The sequence below is a fragment of the Lepidochelys olivacea genome (assembly GCF_965140295.1).
Source record: "Lepidochelys olivacea isolate rLepOli2 genome assembly, chromosome: 1".
In the NCBI taxonomy this organism is placed as follows: Eukaryota; Metazoa; Chordata; order Testudines; family Cheloniidae; genus Lepidochelys; species Lepidochelys olivacea.
Window position 1 is genome coordinate 259,681,242 of NC_140411.1, and position 15,302 is coordinate 259,696,543.

A 15,302-nucleotide genomic window follows, 5' to 3' on the forward strand; every position below is an offset into this window, starting at 1 on the left:
GGCAGTCAGCCTAGAATGAGCTGGGCTGCTCCCTTTTATACTGAGGCAGCAGTTGGAGCATGCCCAGCACAGTCTACGGGGTGGGACTTCCGCCGCCCATAGCATGGGTTAACCTTTTCTTGGCCAGTGTGGGGTATGCACACCCTGTCACACCCAGGAAACACTTCCTAAGTGTAATCTTAGTAGGACAATGGAACAGACTGCCCAGGGAGGTTGTGGAAGCTCCTTCACTGGAGGTTTTCAAAAGGAGGCTGGATTGCGGTCAGTCTTGAATGGTTCAGACTCAACAAATCCTGCATCTTGGCAGTAGGTTAGACTAGATGACCCTTACAGTCCCTTCTAACCCTGTGATTCTATGAGGAGAGGCAGCACCAGGGCAGGAGAGGAAATAGAGCAGGAGGTTTCAATGAGATGCAATAAACAAACAACCAGGCACTTGTCATCTTCTAAACACTCTACCCACAAGTGACTAAAGAGACAAAATTGAGCAAAGGGGGATTATGCATGAATATCAAGAAATATTTCCCACCTGCAACGTCTGTTAGAGGGGGGAATCAGGCAAGACCCACCTCTGCAGGCCTTTAAAACAGGACTGAACAAAGCCTCAGGGACTATACTGCAGGAAACAACCTGCCCTGCTCAGACCAGGGCAGGAACATGATGTGACCTACTGGATCTCTTCCATCGCTAAAGGCTCCATGCCTCTGACAAGGGCTGATCATTTCCATGTGCCTTTTCCCCTTTAAGGGCACTTCGGGCTGTAACTTGAGAAGACCAAGTGGGGAAAAAGAAAGAAAGAAACTCGGCTGAGTTTCTCCCTCCTCCTCCGCCCTTCCCATGCAGGCAGCAGCCACGTCACCCAGCCTGCACTGGGACAGCTAAGCAAGCTCAGACTGGGAGGGACATTCTGGGGGACAATCCCCTACTTTGCACTGGCACACAGGGGAGGAAGAGGGCCGTAGGCAGATCATAGAGTAGGTAGAAATTGTGTCTGATAGAACAGAGATTAAATATACCAGGAGGAGGAGTGAGGGGACCAGTTTATTCTGGAGGTAAGAATATCACGGGAGAAAGTTTTTATACTAGGAAAGAGAGTTTACTCATCTGCTAGGAGACAGGAACAGGGGACTCCATACTCACAGAGAAAGAAAGTTTAATTGGGAGAGACAGTTTAACTGATCCGGGACAGGAAAGGGAAAAGATTCACTGCAGAGTTTTACCAGGTAACAGAGAGAATCTCTTGGGAGAAACCAAGAGAACTCCCCAAGCCTTCCCTCCTCTTCAAAACTGCACTGATTCATTTGCCACGGGGAAGTTCTTGGAGCAATGAATATATTCCGGATCCTGGGAGATGTCTCCCATTTGCTGGCTATGATCATATTGCTGGTCAAGATCTGGAGATCCAAGTCCTGTGCTGGTGAGTTTTCTCCCTGACAATTTGTGTGTGTGTGAGTGAGTGTGAGAGTGAGAGAGAGACCGTGACGAGATGAGGCAGGGGCAGTGAGTGGGGAAAATCAATGGCTTGCAAGTTAGTGACACTCTGTGCCCTCCCTAACTGGGTTTCTAGGGAGAATTAAATCTCACTCTCTCCATCGCACCCACTCTGCCATCTCACTACCTCTTCCCCATCCTCCTCCTTCCCCACTTGTGGGTCCCCCACTTTTTTGGTGGGCCGCCCTGCTGGGACCCTTCCACACATACACAAAGGGGCCAACAAAGCCATCCTGGCTCAACGTTATTTCCATCAGAGGGCGGGACAGGGATGTGATTGGGAGGAGGGTGTTGGGACGTGGCAAAAAGCATCAGCTTTTAGCACAGGTGCTTATCTTGGGGTGGCGATAACATGGGAGCTGTTCCTGGGGGTGGAGAATGGCAGGGAGGGATTAGCAAGCGTGCAGCTGTAAAAACTTTTCCAGGCGAAAGAAACAAAGAGAGGCTATGAGGCATCCCTGCTAAAGGTGTGTAACATTACAGGAGATAAATGGCTGTCCCTCCCCTTAGGCCGCATCTGCTGGCCAGATGATGCAGAGGAGCTGTAATAATACTTTGCACCTTCTCAGCATCTCAAAACACTTTACAAACTTTCCTTTAGCCTCAACCCCCTGTGGGGAAGAAGGAGGGTTATCTTCATTTTACAAATGAGGAAACCCAGGCAGAAAGGGATGAAGTCATTTGGCCAAGGTCACCAAGTGAGTCAGTGACCGAGCTGGGAACAGAACTCAGCTGTAGAGTCCTTTCCCCTTCTCCAAGTGCTAGGCTATGGGAGGTAATAGGGAAAGAGGCTGAACTGAGAGCCCCGTCACCTGGAGTCTTTTTTTCATTATCCTTCACAGCAGGGACATCATAGGTGGAAATAATGCCAGTTTCCCTCCCTACCCCAGCCTCTTCATCAGTGTACCTCAACTTTGCCCCAAGTTCACTGGTGACTGAAAGCTATTACCATCTGCGGGCTGGGACCCAATCTCTCAGCCAGTTTGCTACCAAAGCAGACATTGCACAAAATATTACCAGTGCGAACAAGATGGAGGGGGAGAGAAGGGCATGCTCAGAAGAACCAGGATTGAATGAGGCATGAAAAAGGACCATCCTCTCACCCCAGAGCTGTGCCCTGCAAGGCAAGCCTGTGAGGTGGTGTCAGGGGAATCCTGCACTGCCACTGCCCACGCAAGACCTGTTCTGTCAATCTGGCTCGTTTTGCCCATGCCAAGCTCACTTAACACATCCCAAGATAAATGGTTTTAAACACATTGGCTCTATTGCAACAAAATCCTCCCACCATCTCTTCTCCCTATTTATTCCATGTATCTCTGCCCCTGCACTGCTCTGATCTAGCACAAGGTGGTTAATGATGCTCTGAGCACTCCCCTAGTTCAGGAAAGATATAGGTCAGGGCAAAGTGGCCAGTCACTGAGCCATGAATGGCCCAGCCAACCATGAGCTCCAGCATGCTAGTTAGGCAGAGAGGGAAGACATGGATCTGGTAGGATATTAATAGCAATAGCTATTTACTGTCCAAATCAATTTTGCATTTTAGTTCAGTGAACTAATTTGACTGCATGTGTAGCTGCTTTCCCAGGTATCACAGGGGCAGCAGGTGGGGATCCCTCTCACTGGAAGGAGTGGCTGACCACCCACTTTGTATAACAGCTATTGTCCTACAAACACACCAACAGAACCAGATAACAAGGCTGAAGGATTTTTTTGTCCTGAACTGTTACTTAGCACAGAAGATACCTTGATACAAGATAAGGGGGCATGTGCATGGGGAGTTTTCAACAGCCGTGTCTTCAAACCTTTCCTCTCTTACCTGTCTTATCTCCCATTGCTTCCCCTGATGTGTAGGTATCTCCGGGAAGAGCCAGATCCTTTTCACCCTTGTCTTCACGACCCGCTATCTTGACCTGTTCACCACCTTCATCTCAGTCTATAACACCGTGATGAAGGTAACGGCAGGGAGACACTGCAGGAGCCCCACTGCAAGAAACTCCATAGGTTCCTCATTGTAGTTACTTGGGGGAGGTGATAGACCAGAGGTGGACAAACGTTTTGGCCTGAAGGCCACATTGGGGTTGCAAAACTGTATGGAGGGCCAGATAGGAAAGGCTGTGCCTCCCCAAACAGCCAGGCCCCCCCGCTCCTGCAACCCCAGCCCCTATCCAACCCCCCCTGCTCCCTGTCCCCTAACGGCCCCTCCCAGGACCCCCTGCCCCTAACCTCCCCTCTGGGGCCCCACCCCCTATCCATCCTTCCCTGTTCCCTGTCCTCTGACTGCCCCCTGGGAGTCCCTGACCTGTATCCAACTCCCCTGCTCCCCACCCCTTTACCATGCCACTCATAGCGTCAGGACTGGCAGCCACGCTGCCCGGCCACAGCCAGCCATGCCGCTGTGTTGCCCGCGCAGGGGAGAGGGAAGAGCGGGGGAGGGGCCGAGGGCTAGCCTCCCCGGCTGGGAGCTCAGGGGCCAGGCAGGACAGTCCCACGGGCCGGATGTGGCCTGCAGTTTGCCCACCTTTGTGATAGACATTCACCAAATCGGGATTTTAAATTTTGGAGGGAGCTTCCTACAAGACCCCCAAAATTACAGTAAACGTCCCTTTGGCAGGGGAGGGATAAAACTGTCCTTTAGATAGACTATTCCTCCAATGACCAGAGACAAACGACAACAGCCCACTCACCACAGCAGCTCCAACAAGCGGATTCCACTGCCCCACTAGTGCCTACCAAATCCAGAATCAGGAGATCGGGATTCAAACCTGGGCGTCCTGCACAGTAGGAGTATTAATACCTTGGAGCACCAGGCCAACACCTCCTGTCAAGCCTAAAGTAGCAAGAGAAAAGACCTGGCGGTACAGGAGCAATAACTCCTAGGGTCACGTGGCCTAGCCATTGCAGCATCCCCAGGAGGGAGAGCAGCAGAGATGGGAATCAATCCTGGGTCTTCCAGAGGGCAGTCCAGAGCAGTAACTTCCCTACCACCAGCAACTTAAAAGAAGGACTTGAATTAGGCAAACAAGCAAGTCAGTCCCTTTTAACTGGAGAAGACAATGGGATGTAAGACAAATGTCTTTCAAAAGAACTTTCCTCCTCTGCAGGTCATTTTCTTGGTGTGTGCCTACATCACAGTGTATATGATCTATGTGAAGTTCCAGAAAACATTTGACAGAGAGCATGACTCCTTCCGTCTGGAATTCCTCTTGGTCCCTGTCACAGGCTTGTCATTTCTGGAGAACCACAGCTTTACCCCCTTAGAGGTAAGGAAGTATAAAAATGGAAGAGACAGGAGGGGGAAAAAAGAAGGTGATAACCACTTAGTGAAAACTAGTTGGGATTTAGTATGATCAATGGAGCATGGAAGTAAATTTTGTGAAGAAAGGGGCCAGACTGGCAGTCTTTGGAGACAGACTCTTTGACAGACAAGACAAACAGCTGTTCAAGTTTCTGCAGCCTCATCTCACTCATGGCTCAGTCCTGACCTAGAGGTGCTACACCTATAGGTTCATTCTCCATGACTCAATCCAATTTTCGGTCTTTCAGCTATTACTACTAACAAGGAAACCAACAAAACCAATGAGTATAGTGGTTTTCAGGATTGAGCCTCCCCCTTCACAAAGAAATGAATTGAGAGTGGCACCTGCATTCAACAGGGCACATTTGATTAGGTAAAGGGCCAGTAGGAACAGCTGAGTTATGTATTTAAACGCTCTCCTTCTCCCACCTCAAGATCTAAATGATTCAGAACCATCAAATTGGGCATTGTCGGCCTACGCAAACAGAGTAGCACTGTTCCCCTCATCCTCCCTTTCCCCCTATTATTTGCTTTGCTTACTTGTTGCTTCTGGTCTTAAAATAGGTTGAAAGCTCTTTGGGGAAGCCACAGTTTGTACCATGCATCTGATTGTGCTGATGAGGCTCTGATTCCAGATTGAAGCCTTTGAGGGCTATTGAAATTAATTGGCCCATAAGATTCTCCTGTGAATTGTTTCCTTCTTCCCACAGATCCTCTGGACTTTCTCCATCTACCTGGAATCAGTGGCCATCCTTCCTCAGCTCTTCATGATCAGTAAGACAGGGGAGGCAGAGACCATCACGACCCACTACCTCTTCTTCCTGGGTCTCTATCGTGCACTCTACCTTGCCAACTGGATCTGGCGCTACCATGCAGAGAATTTCTATGACCAGATTGCTGTGGTTTCTGGGGTGGTGCAGACCATCTTCTACTGTGATTTCTTCTATCTCTACGTCACTAAAGGTAGGTAGGGAGTGGGACTGACGGTGAAAGCAGGAAGAAAACAAACATACAAAACAATACAATACATACAAAACAATATTTAAAATATTATGGTTGCAAAGTCAAGCACCCCAAAAAAAATCAGAAATGCCAGAATGAAGTTTGCTTGTGCAACCTAATTCAACCCCCTTGTGCAAATTCATTGCAACCGTCTTTAATTACCTGAGCACATGCTCTTCCCCTCCCCCCACGCCCAATGTAGGACCTCTCTCTGAGTGAGTGCAAAAGGAGGGATAGTGCTCATTGAAAGAGCAACTATTCACTATTTTGTTTGCTCCTCCTCACATAGTATGTGGCTCCAGGCCCTACTTACAGTACATCAGTGGTTGTTTTCATGCACAAAACTTTTTGAATTTAAGTGCAACCCAGGATCTACCCTTCCCCTTCCCTGTGGCCCTACTGCTTTCCCAAATAACCCCTGACCCGCCCACTCCATTCCCCCCTCCCTCTATCACTCGCTGTCCACCACCCTCAGTCACTTTCACTGGGCTGGGGAGAGGGGTTAGGGTGCAGGCTCTGGGATGGGGCCAAGGGGTTCGGAATGTGGGAGGGGGCTCCAGGCTGAGCCCGGAGCAGGAGGTTGCGGTATAGGAGGGGGTGAGGGGTGCAAGCTTTGGGAAGGAGTTTGGGTACAGGAGGGCGCTCCAGCCTGGGGCAGAGTGTTGGGGTGCAGGAAGGGGTGTGGAGTGTGGGCTCTGGGAGGGGGCTCAGGGATGGGGCAGGGAATTGAGGTGCGGGACAGCACTTACCTCCAGCAGCTCCCAGTCAACGGTGCAGTAGGGCTAAGGCCAGCTCCCTGCCTGCCCTGGCCCCACACTGCTCCCAGAAGCAGCCAGCATACCCCTGTGGCCACTGGGGAGGGGGCCCATGGCTCTGTGTGCTGCTCCTGCCCACAAGCACTGCCCCTGCAGCGCCCACTGGCTGCAGTTCCCCATTCCTGGCCAATGGGAGCTGTGAGGGTGGTGATTTCTGGGAGCAGCATGGGGCCAGTGCAGGCAGGGAGCCTACCTTACCCGCACTGGACTTCTAGTGATCGACTGTCAGAGGCTCCAGAATCGACCAGTCGATCACGATCAACTGGTTGGTGACCACTGCTGTACTTTGTCCAAAGCCTGCTCTGCATATGCAATTAATGTCCTCATGAACTTTTCTATGATGTTCATTGCTGCAATATTTAAGTGCTTCACAAACATTATCTTCAACTCCCCTATGAGGGGGGCAAGTATCTCCATTTCAAACATGGGGAAAATGAGGCACAGAAAGATTAAGGCCAAAATTGTTACATGTCCACTAATGTTGGGTTCCTACACGGAGGTGCTTCTGGCCTGACTTTTCAAAGGACTCTGCATTTTTATAGCACGTTATGTTCAGAGCAGAGTTAGCACTGGCTTCAGTGGGGTTGTGAATGATGAATACTTTTGCAAAGCAGAACCAAAAGTCTCTAGCTGGGCTGATAAGAAACACAAGCAGTGGCCACCTGAAATGCAGTTTAAGTGGCCTGCCTGACATCATATAGGAACTCTGGCAGAGGCAGGGATAGAATCCAACCATCCAGGTGTCACTTAACTGCCTAAACCAGAAGACCATCCTTTCTCTTGCTCATTTCTTGCCTGATTAATCCTGTACCTTCCAAGTACTGCAACAAATGAGGCAGGGGTCCTGCAAGCCCACAGCCTCCTTCACAACCCTGGTTCCTTCCCAGAGTAGGTCCATCCTGTGTACTGAGGCAGGGGCCCTGTGGAAAAAGAATACCTGTATGTGATCATGTGCACAAGGTGGGCAAATTAAAGTTGTATAGAGAACTAAATCAGGTATTTCTTAACTTTTGAGTGCTTGACTTTGCAACCTCAAGGTGTAGTTTCCTAAGTTTTTTGGGGGGGGGAGGGGGAAGAAGAGGAGAAGAATTTATATGGAACCATGCTGACCTGTGTCATCAGCAAGGGAGAGACCTTTGAATCCACAGCAAATTCTGCCTGTTGTTTTATGAGGTCAAGCCACTAGAGGGGGATGAGACACAGTGCCAGTGAGTTTCACAGATATTTGTTAAACAGCAGAGGAACGTTGAGACTCTCCAATGGTGGGTTCCATTCCAGGATTTGGAAGAGTATATTCAGTGGTTTCAGGCCCCTTTTTCACCATCCCCTCCTTCTGCCCATTCCATTACAGCCTTTCTGTTCCCTACTGCAGTCTCTGCCCCCCTGCCTTGATTCCTCCATCCTCTGTTTCAATCAGGCTGTTTCTTCTTCTCCACACTGTTCAGGTATCAGCAGAGGAAATACAAAAGCATAAGGCCAGGTCTACACTATAAACTGTCATGGATATAACTATCACTCAGAGCTGTGAAAAATCCACCCCTTTGAGCAACGCAGTTATATGAACCTAACCCATGGCGTACACAGCACTATGTCGACAGGAGGGCTTTTCCTGTCGACATAGCTACTGCCTCTCACGGAGGTGGATTAACTACCTTGGCGTATATCTTCACTGAAGCACTACAGCAACACAGCTGCACCGTGACAGCGTTTTAAGTGTAGACTTGCCCTAAGAGAGAGTCTCCCATATCTCAGTGCAGAAACACCTCCCCACAACTTTTAATTGCAGGGAAGGTCCTGCTCAGCTCCTGGGGAATGCCCAGTAGACTGAATCTTCAGAGAGTTTAACTGTAAAACTCTTACCAAGTCTCTACAGAGCATATGGAAACAGATTTTCAGACAGACTCTCAAACTCAGTCAAATGTGGGTGGATTTTCATGGAAACAGCAAAAAGCACATCCCTTACACAAAGGCAACCAATGCTTTTGCCAATTTTCAAGTCCCTGCACCAGAACATGGAGACAGCAGAGATTCTCAATTAAATAGCTGCAAGAATTTGTTTTAAATTAAGCATGGGCAAAACAATGCACTTTCTCCAAATCTCTTCAGAAATATCTGAAGTGTTTTCACTGAAACATTCCCAAAAGTCAGCCTAAGGCATGGAAACCTCCAGCTTGAATTAGTTTTGGAAACTTCTGAAAACAGGGTTTTTACAAAGGAAAGTGTCAGGCAACCTTAACCAAGTGTCCAGCACCAGCTCTCCCTTTAATATATGCTATCACCACACTTGTACCTCGAGTGGAGGACAGCCAGCCACAATAATCCAGTTTCACTGTCCAACTCAAGAGATGGCAAACCCGAACTGATGCAGCACATTTAGACACAAGTTGTGAAATACTTGGTCCTTGTGTTCTTAGCAGACACACTTTTTGGTAGAGTTCAGGCTACAGTCCCAGGAGCACCACTCAGTGGTCCAAAGTGTGACCTCTGACCACATATTACGTGGTTTTACACTAATTGAGAGAAATTAAGGATTTTGTAAGCAAAGAAAGTGAACCCACACGACCCAGATGGCTATGAAAGGAGATAAGGTTAATTTAGAATGACTCATTTTCATCAAGAGCATTCCTCCATTTCTAGGGCCCCCTGCCCATGTTGCAGCAGCTGTTTTCAACCAAGAACTGAATATGAATGACTCCCTCCTCTTCCCAAAGCTCCTCAGTTTTGCACACATTAATCCCACTAAGCCTGCACAATTCTTCAAGACCCTGAGGAAGGGTGACATCCAAGAACTTGGCAATAAAGGTTATATCCTCTGGTGGTGTTAGCATTTGGCACTAGACTCAGGACAAGGCATTTGGCTCTTGAAGACAAGCATGCTCTACAGCTGTCCTAGTGAATAACTAACAAGGTGATGTTAAGGATGCTCTACCTGCAATAGTCCTGTGAGGCTTAAAAGTAACTCTCTCCTTGACACACCTCTGCCACCAATAATCTCTTGGTGACACCCATTCTAATTAGTTGTGAGCTGTTAACCTTGCAGATGACAATGTTATGCTTTAGAGAATAGGCACAGGGACTTTACTGGGAAACGGTGAATTTCCTCACATTTCATTCATTATGCTTTCTTCCTCTCCTTGCACAGTCCTGAAGGGAAAGAAGCTAAGTCTCCCAATGCCAGTCTGAAAACAGCACCACACAACACAAGAAGTTCCTGCAGATGCAGTTCCAAGGTCACAGCTTTCTTCTTCTGCCCCATCGACAAAAATGGCTCAGCTAAGAATCTCAACTCAGCGCCAGTAATATAGTGAGGCTTGGATGGCTGATAAGCTCTTGATCTGCTTAGGGCTTTTCCTTAAAATGTCTGCTAGTGTTTTTGCTTAAGTGAATTTTGTACTGGTGAATGGTTCTGGCTAGTGACTGAAGTCCTCTATCCTCAGTTTTCAGAGTAACAGCTGTTAGTTAGTCTGTATTCGCAAAAAGAAAAGGAGTACTTGTGGCACCTTAGAGGATGTAGTGCATCCGATGAAGTGAGCTGTAGCTCACGAAAGCTTATGCTCAAATAAATTGGTTAGTCTCTAAGGTGCCACAAGTACTCCTTTTCTTTATCCTCATAGTAGATCCATAAGTGCAAGCTTTATTCTCTCTCCTCTCTTTTCCTCCCCCCAGCCACTTCCAAAATCTGCCTCAAACCTGACCCTTTAAGGGATCACCTCAAGGAGTGAAAGTTTGTTTTCCACAGCTATTTTTCAGTCTTTCCAAGACTGCCAGCTGTAAAACAGTTGCTCAGTTCTTAGCGAACAGGTACCCAAAACACCAAAAAACCACCCGTCGATTTCATACTGGGAAACCAGGGGCAGACAGACCACTTGCAATTACTGCGATTTGTTTGCAGTGTTCTTGCAGCCATGTGATTATTGACACTTAAGCCACTATGAACTGGCAATCAAGAGGTGCAAGTGCCCATATCCCAGTCTATCCAGGCCCTGTAATATTTTTAAGGGAACATCCTTCCATTAAAACGGCAAGGATTACATCTGAAGATCTTTCAATATTGTAAATATTCAAACATTCTGCTCTAATCAACCCCTTTCGATCACAATCCCTGATGTTCTACAGATAGCGAGCATTTTTATTAAAATATATTTGGTTGCTGACAGACATGACTATTCCCTGGATTATTTTTTGTTATATAAAAGAGAGGTAAGTGGCGAATGGGGGTAAAACCATTTATGGTCTAGAAACAAAAATAAGTGCTCATATTTTATTGACAGTGTTTTTATTTATACCTACAAAAGAAAACAAGATGGTATCAAAAGGACAATTTACAAACTAAGAATAGTAACATAGCTCTTAGCATCCTGTCTGAACATCACAAATTTATGAATCTCTCAATTCAAGTCTTCGTTAATACAACAGGAATGTGTCCAGAGACCAGCAAAGGTGTGAAACAGAGCACTGATCCCCCACAAAAGCCACTAACCCTTCAGTTGTTGAGAGAAATCCACACAGTACTGTTGTTTCAGGAAGTGGGAAGGGAGGAGATGCCAGACTCATCTGACACTCCCACAAACACTTACAGATTGAGAACAATGCAAACATTAATAGATGTTAACACTGTATCAACAAGGGCTCTTTAGCTGGTATATGGAACAGAACAGCAAGCACCAGGTGAGACAGGGGGCAGGCACATGCTACTGTGCATTCAACAATCAAGTTAACATTCAAGTTGGGCATGAGAGAGACTGGACTGCAGCTGACAAAGTTACAATAAAGAATTGCAAGACCTCAGGATAGCTGTTTTACATCTACCCAAGTCCCTGAAGGAAAAAGTGAAAGCTACAGCACACCACAAGGCAGTTTTGGCTTTCCAGAGACCCTTTTTAAAGCCAGCTAGGCAGTGTGTCCCACCCCATGCCCTTCCACGCCCACAGAAACTCACAAATGAAGAATAGCTCCACGCTTGCTTGTGGGGGAGATAAAAGACAACAGATCAGTCAGTGCTGGGACAGTAAGAGTTCATTTGTGGCCATCATTTAAACACACAAGCACAAACATTTCTTGCCAAAGTACTAGTTAATTTTTTAAAATAGCCTCAACGTAAGAAAGATGGGGGTGTTAAGGGAGTTAGCTGTCCCCCTGACATTGTGCTGATAACCTACCTGTATGCTGTACACAAACCATATATTCATCCCACCCCTCATACTATGTCCTAAGGGGAAGATGTCTTAAAAAAAAAAAAGCTTTTTTTAAGCAAGCCCTCTCTCCCGCAGCCATCAAATGTTCTGCTCTCCTACAGAAGGTTTGGGCTGCCTTTCAGAAGGGTTGAGATGCCTTGTTTGTGACTACTACAGACTCCCGCAATAGAAAATAAAATCGCAACAAACTCTTGTAACGCAAGGATTATGCCTTGCAACATCGGTATATGGCTCTGATTTCCTGCCAAGTTAACCGAATACAAGAGCAGCCAACTCTCACTATGATCTACTGCCCCAGAACCGTCTCCTCATGGCAATCACAAAGTAGACACACTTTACTATTTAAAGGGGAACACCCCCACACCTACCTTAGCCTGTAGAATAAACAAGATTGAATTAAAATGTTTACTAAATTTCCACTTTTTTCTAACATTTCCTAGAATGCTACCTACCTGCAAGGGCTGAGCTCAAAAGGGACTGCCGGGGCAGGGGAAATGCCAGGGAAAGCACTAGGCAGTCCAGCGTATGAAGGAAAAGCAGCTTCAGAATCAGGACACTAACCAGCTCTCTCCTCACCTCATGAAGAGGGGTTTCCAGTTGCGCCTCCCCCCACCCCACAAATCCCAGTAAGTTTTAAGTGGGAAAACTTTGCTACATTTCACTCAGCACAGCGGCATTCTGAACACTCCCCATGACCAGGTGCTTTGCTCACTAAGAATATACACAAACAGTACTGAACATCATCTTAATTCTGGTCAGTGTTTCTGTGCCTTCTACTGAATAGTTATCTTGGTGATCCCAGCAATGGAAATTTGAGGGCAGAAGCTGATTTAAGAAGTCAGTAACCAGCTTCCATCCATCTGCAGATTCCATCCATTCCTGCAATTTAACAATCATTGGGAAAGTACTTCAATGGTAAATATTTCAAATAGATGTTATATTTTAACAGAAGTTCTTACAGTGATTAGATCTGGGGTTTGAGACACCAAATGAAAACAGGTTTCTGGTCTCTGACACTGGGGCTTTATTCCCCTTCTCCTTACCACAGATCATAGAACTTACTTCAGAAGGAAGCTGCTGCAATCAGGAGCTACAAAAATGCCAACCAGAACAGTTTTACACTATCTGTGGGGCAACATTCAGAATGCCTCCAAACTGAGCCAAACAAGCAAGAGTTTTCCTTAGAAGTTTACTTATGCCAGAGTACAAGCATCAATATTCAGTTATTTAAAAAAAAAATCTCAAATCTAGAAAACAAATGAACACTGCTCCCTTGGATTTATTATGTTAAAGGAAGCGTGCCTTGAATCCCCAGAATTCCCCACCTCTCAATACCTCCCGAAATTAAGTTAGCATGTTATAGTACAGAGGCCTCCCTGGCTCTGCAGTAAGTTTTCACACACAAACCTCAGACACCAAAAAGATTGGGCTGGGACTTATCTGCTTTATATCTATTTTCTTTTAAGAGAAAATAAAAAGTCGTTCCAATTTCCTCAACATGCAAGACAAAAAAAACCCAAACAAAAAAAAAACACAACAAAAAAAAAAACCAAAAAAAAAACCAACCCCCCCCCAAAATTTCCAGTCAATTGTGTGTGTTTCTCTGTGTGTGTGTATGTATAGATATATATATAGTTAAAAACCCACAAGATAAGTAATTGTGGACTGGGGGGCCATTTTTGGTGGGAAGGAGGAATTGGGATGGTGAATGCTAAATCTAACCTGCTTGAGAAAGACGACAAAGTGGGGGAAGAAAGAAAGAGAAGAAAGAAAGAAAAGTTTCCTTTAAATGCAAGAAGTCTAGACTGGTCACCAGCAGCCAAGTGGTCTCATTTGCGTGAAGGAGGAGGGGGTGGAGGGGGGGGTGGATACTGGTATGTGGCAGTCTGTCCCATGTAGCCTATCATGTTAGTGGCCGGAGGCTGAGGAAACTGTTGTGACATGAGAGGCTGCGGCTGCTGGCCTGAGCGAGCTATCCCTGCATACTGTGGCTGGGCGGCGGTTTGAGCGGTTCTCCCAGCGGTGGCAGTGCTAGTGGCAGCATAGCCAGTAGCATTGTATTCGGCGGTGCCATAACCACTTGTGCCATAGGCAGCTGCTCCATAGCTCCCTTGGGCGTAGCCATATTGGCTCTGCTGCGCCCCGAAGGTGGAATTCGGACTTCCATAAGCACTGCCATAGGTTTTGTTGGCTCCATTGGCAAAACTGTCGCCACGGTCACGGTCTCTCCGGCCATCTTTTACTCCCCGGAGCCTCCGTTCACACTCATCCTGGTACATCAGGTTAGGATTGTTGGCTGAACTGGCAGCAGTACGGTAACGAGAACGACCTCCTGGTAGTGAATACAGTGGGGTTCAGTACTGTTGGTAACTCAAATAAGAAAGGTCTATAAAGCACTGAATTCTCGCAATGGTTTTAATTACTCCCTCACCACTAAAGTCAACAGTCCCATGACAACAGGGCCAGAAGCCGTAAGTAACAACATTTTCAATTGACTGGGTTGCAAATATTCCTGCACAACTTTGCCTTCTTTTTTCCCAACTGTGGATACTAAATCCAAATCCTGATCTACCCCAAGATATGAGAGAGAGCAGAACAGAAACACACTGGAAGAAATATAGCACTGACTTAAAACTGACTTGGTCAAATTTCATTTGTTTCCTTGTGGGCTGGGAGGCAGTACTCCACCCTGTAAGAAGGGAGAATGTATCAGACTACTAACAGTGGTTCAATTAGGTGGGAAGCAGGACATGGCTACAGGAAATAAAACTATTTTACCAATTCACAGAGGCCATTCTCTGCAGGACACTGTTGCTGAGGAAAGAAATCCTATGGCTATGATTAAAACACTGAACGGCCTCCTTCAGTTAGCTAGAAGGACCCTAAGTTGGGTATGTATGCCCCAAATTAATAGATTTTATATCAAATATTACTGTAAATCTACATATAATAAGCCAGACAGCAGCAGTCTGATGTTGAGATGGTTTAATTATGAAGGTGTTTTGCTCTGCCTCTTTACACCTATCCTCCTTCAAGATGGAGCACCTATTCCATCTTTCTAACCCCTTCCCATTTGCCTTTACCTCCACCACCACCACCACCTCCTCTGTGGTCCACGAGCTGCATCAGTTTCGGATTGATGGCCTGGTTGGCTTCCTCCAACACTTTGATCAGCTCCCTGGCCTGTTTCAGGTTCCCCGGTGTGAAGAATGTGTAGGCAGTGCCCTTGTTGGTGCTACGGGCAGTGCGGCCGATTCGGTGCACATAATCCTCAGAGCTGTTTGGATAGTCGTAGTTTATCACGAACTTAACGTCTTCCACATCTTGCGAGGTGCCCAGGTAGCGAAGCACAGTGAGGGGGTAGGTGGAGGAAAGGGGAGAGGAAGAGAAGGACGTGCCAACGAAAGGTGGGGAGCACGAATGCAGGTGACAGTAATAAGAGAAAAAAACAAGTTAGTAACGGAATGGAATAAAAACAAGAGACTCATCCCAAAAGAGTAGAAG

The 15,302-nt window shown here is 46.9% G+C and overlaps 2 protein-coding genes across 3 annotated transcripts in view; one reads left to right on the top strand and one right to left on the bottom strand.

Annotated features, from left to right (window-relative positions):
• Positions 1–828: 828 nt before the first annotated feature.
• Positions 829–13,376, top strand: KDELR3 (KDEL endoplasmic reticulum protein retention receptor 3). Its single transcript, XM_084651158.1, has 5 exons — positions 829–1,417; positions 3,343–3,443; positions 4,593–4,751; positions 5,497–5,749; positions 9,746–13,376. The coding sequence occupies exons 1-5, from the start codon at positions 1,327–1,329 to the stop codon at positions 9,784–9,786; spliced, it is 645 nt and encodes a 214-aa protein (XP_084507284.1). The 5' UTR covers positions 829–1,326; the 3' UTR covers positions 9,787–13,376.
• DDX17 (DEAD-box helicase 17) overlaps positions 10,851–15,302 on the bottom strand; it is a 30,937-nt gene continuing 26,485 nt past the window's right edge. Inside the window, exons 12-13 of one of the 2 annotated variants that reach the window (XM_084651143.1) lie at positions 14,888–15,121; positions 10,851–14,130 (exon numbers count right to left, since the gene is read on the bottom strand). In XM_084651143.1, the coding sequence (XP_084507269.1) occupies positions 13,628–14,130; positions 14,888–15,121 (737 nt within the window). In that variant the 3' untranslated portion in view covers positions 10,851–13,627. Of the gene's footprint in view, positions 14,131–14,881; positions 15,122–15,302 lie in introns of both variants that reach the window. The other variant, XM_084651142.1, reaches the window with a different exon arrangement.

Bases quoted from the DNA above. Each gene is read 5' to 3' on its own strand.
- KDELR3 (XM_084651158.1), top strand. From the start codon at position 1,327: ATGAATATATTCCGGATCCTGGGAGATGTCTCCCATTTGCTGGCTATG. The intron at 3,444-4,592 runs GTAACGGCAGGG...CCTCCTCTGCAG, and splicing joins TCTATAACACCGTGATGAAG to GTCATTTTCTTGGTGTGTGC. The intron at 4,752-5,496 runs GTAAGGAAGTAT...TTCTTCCCACAG, and splicing joins ACAGCTTTACCCCCTTAGAG to ATCCTCTGGACTTTCTCCAT.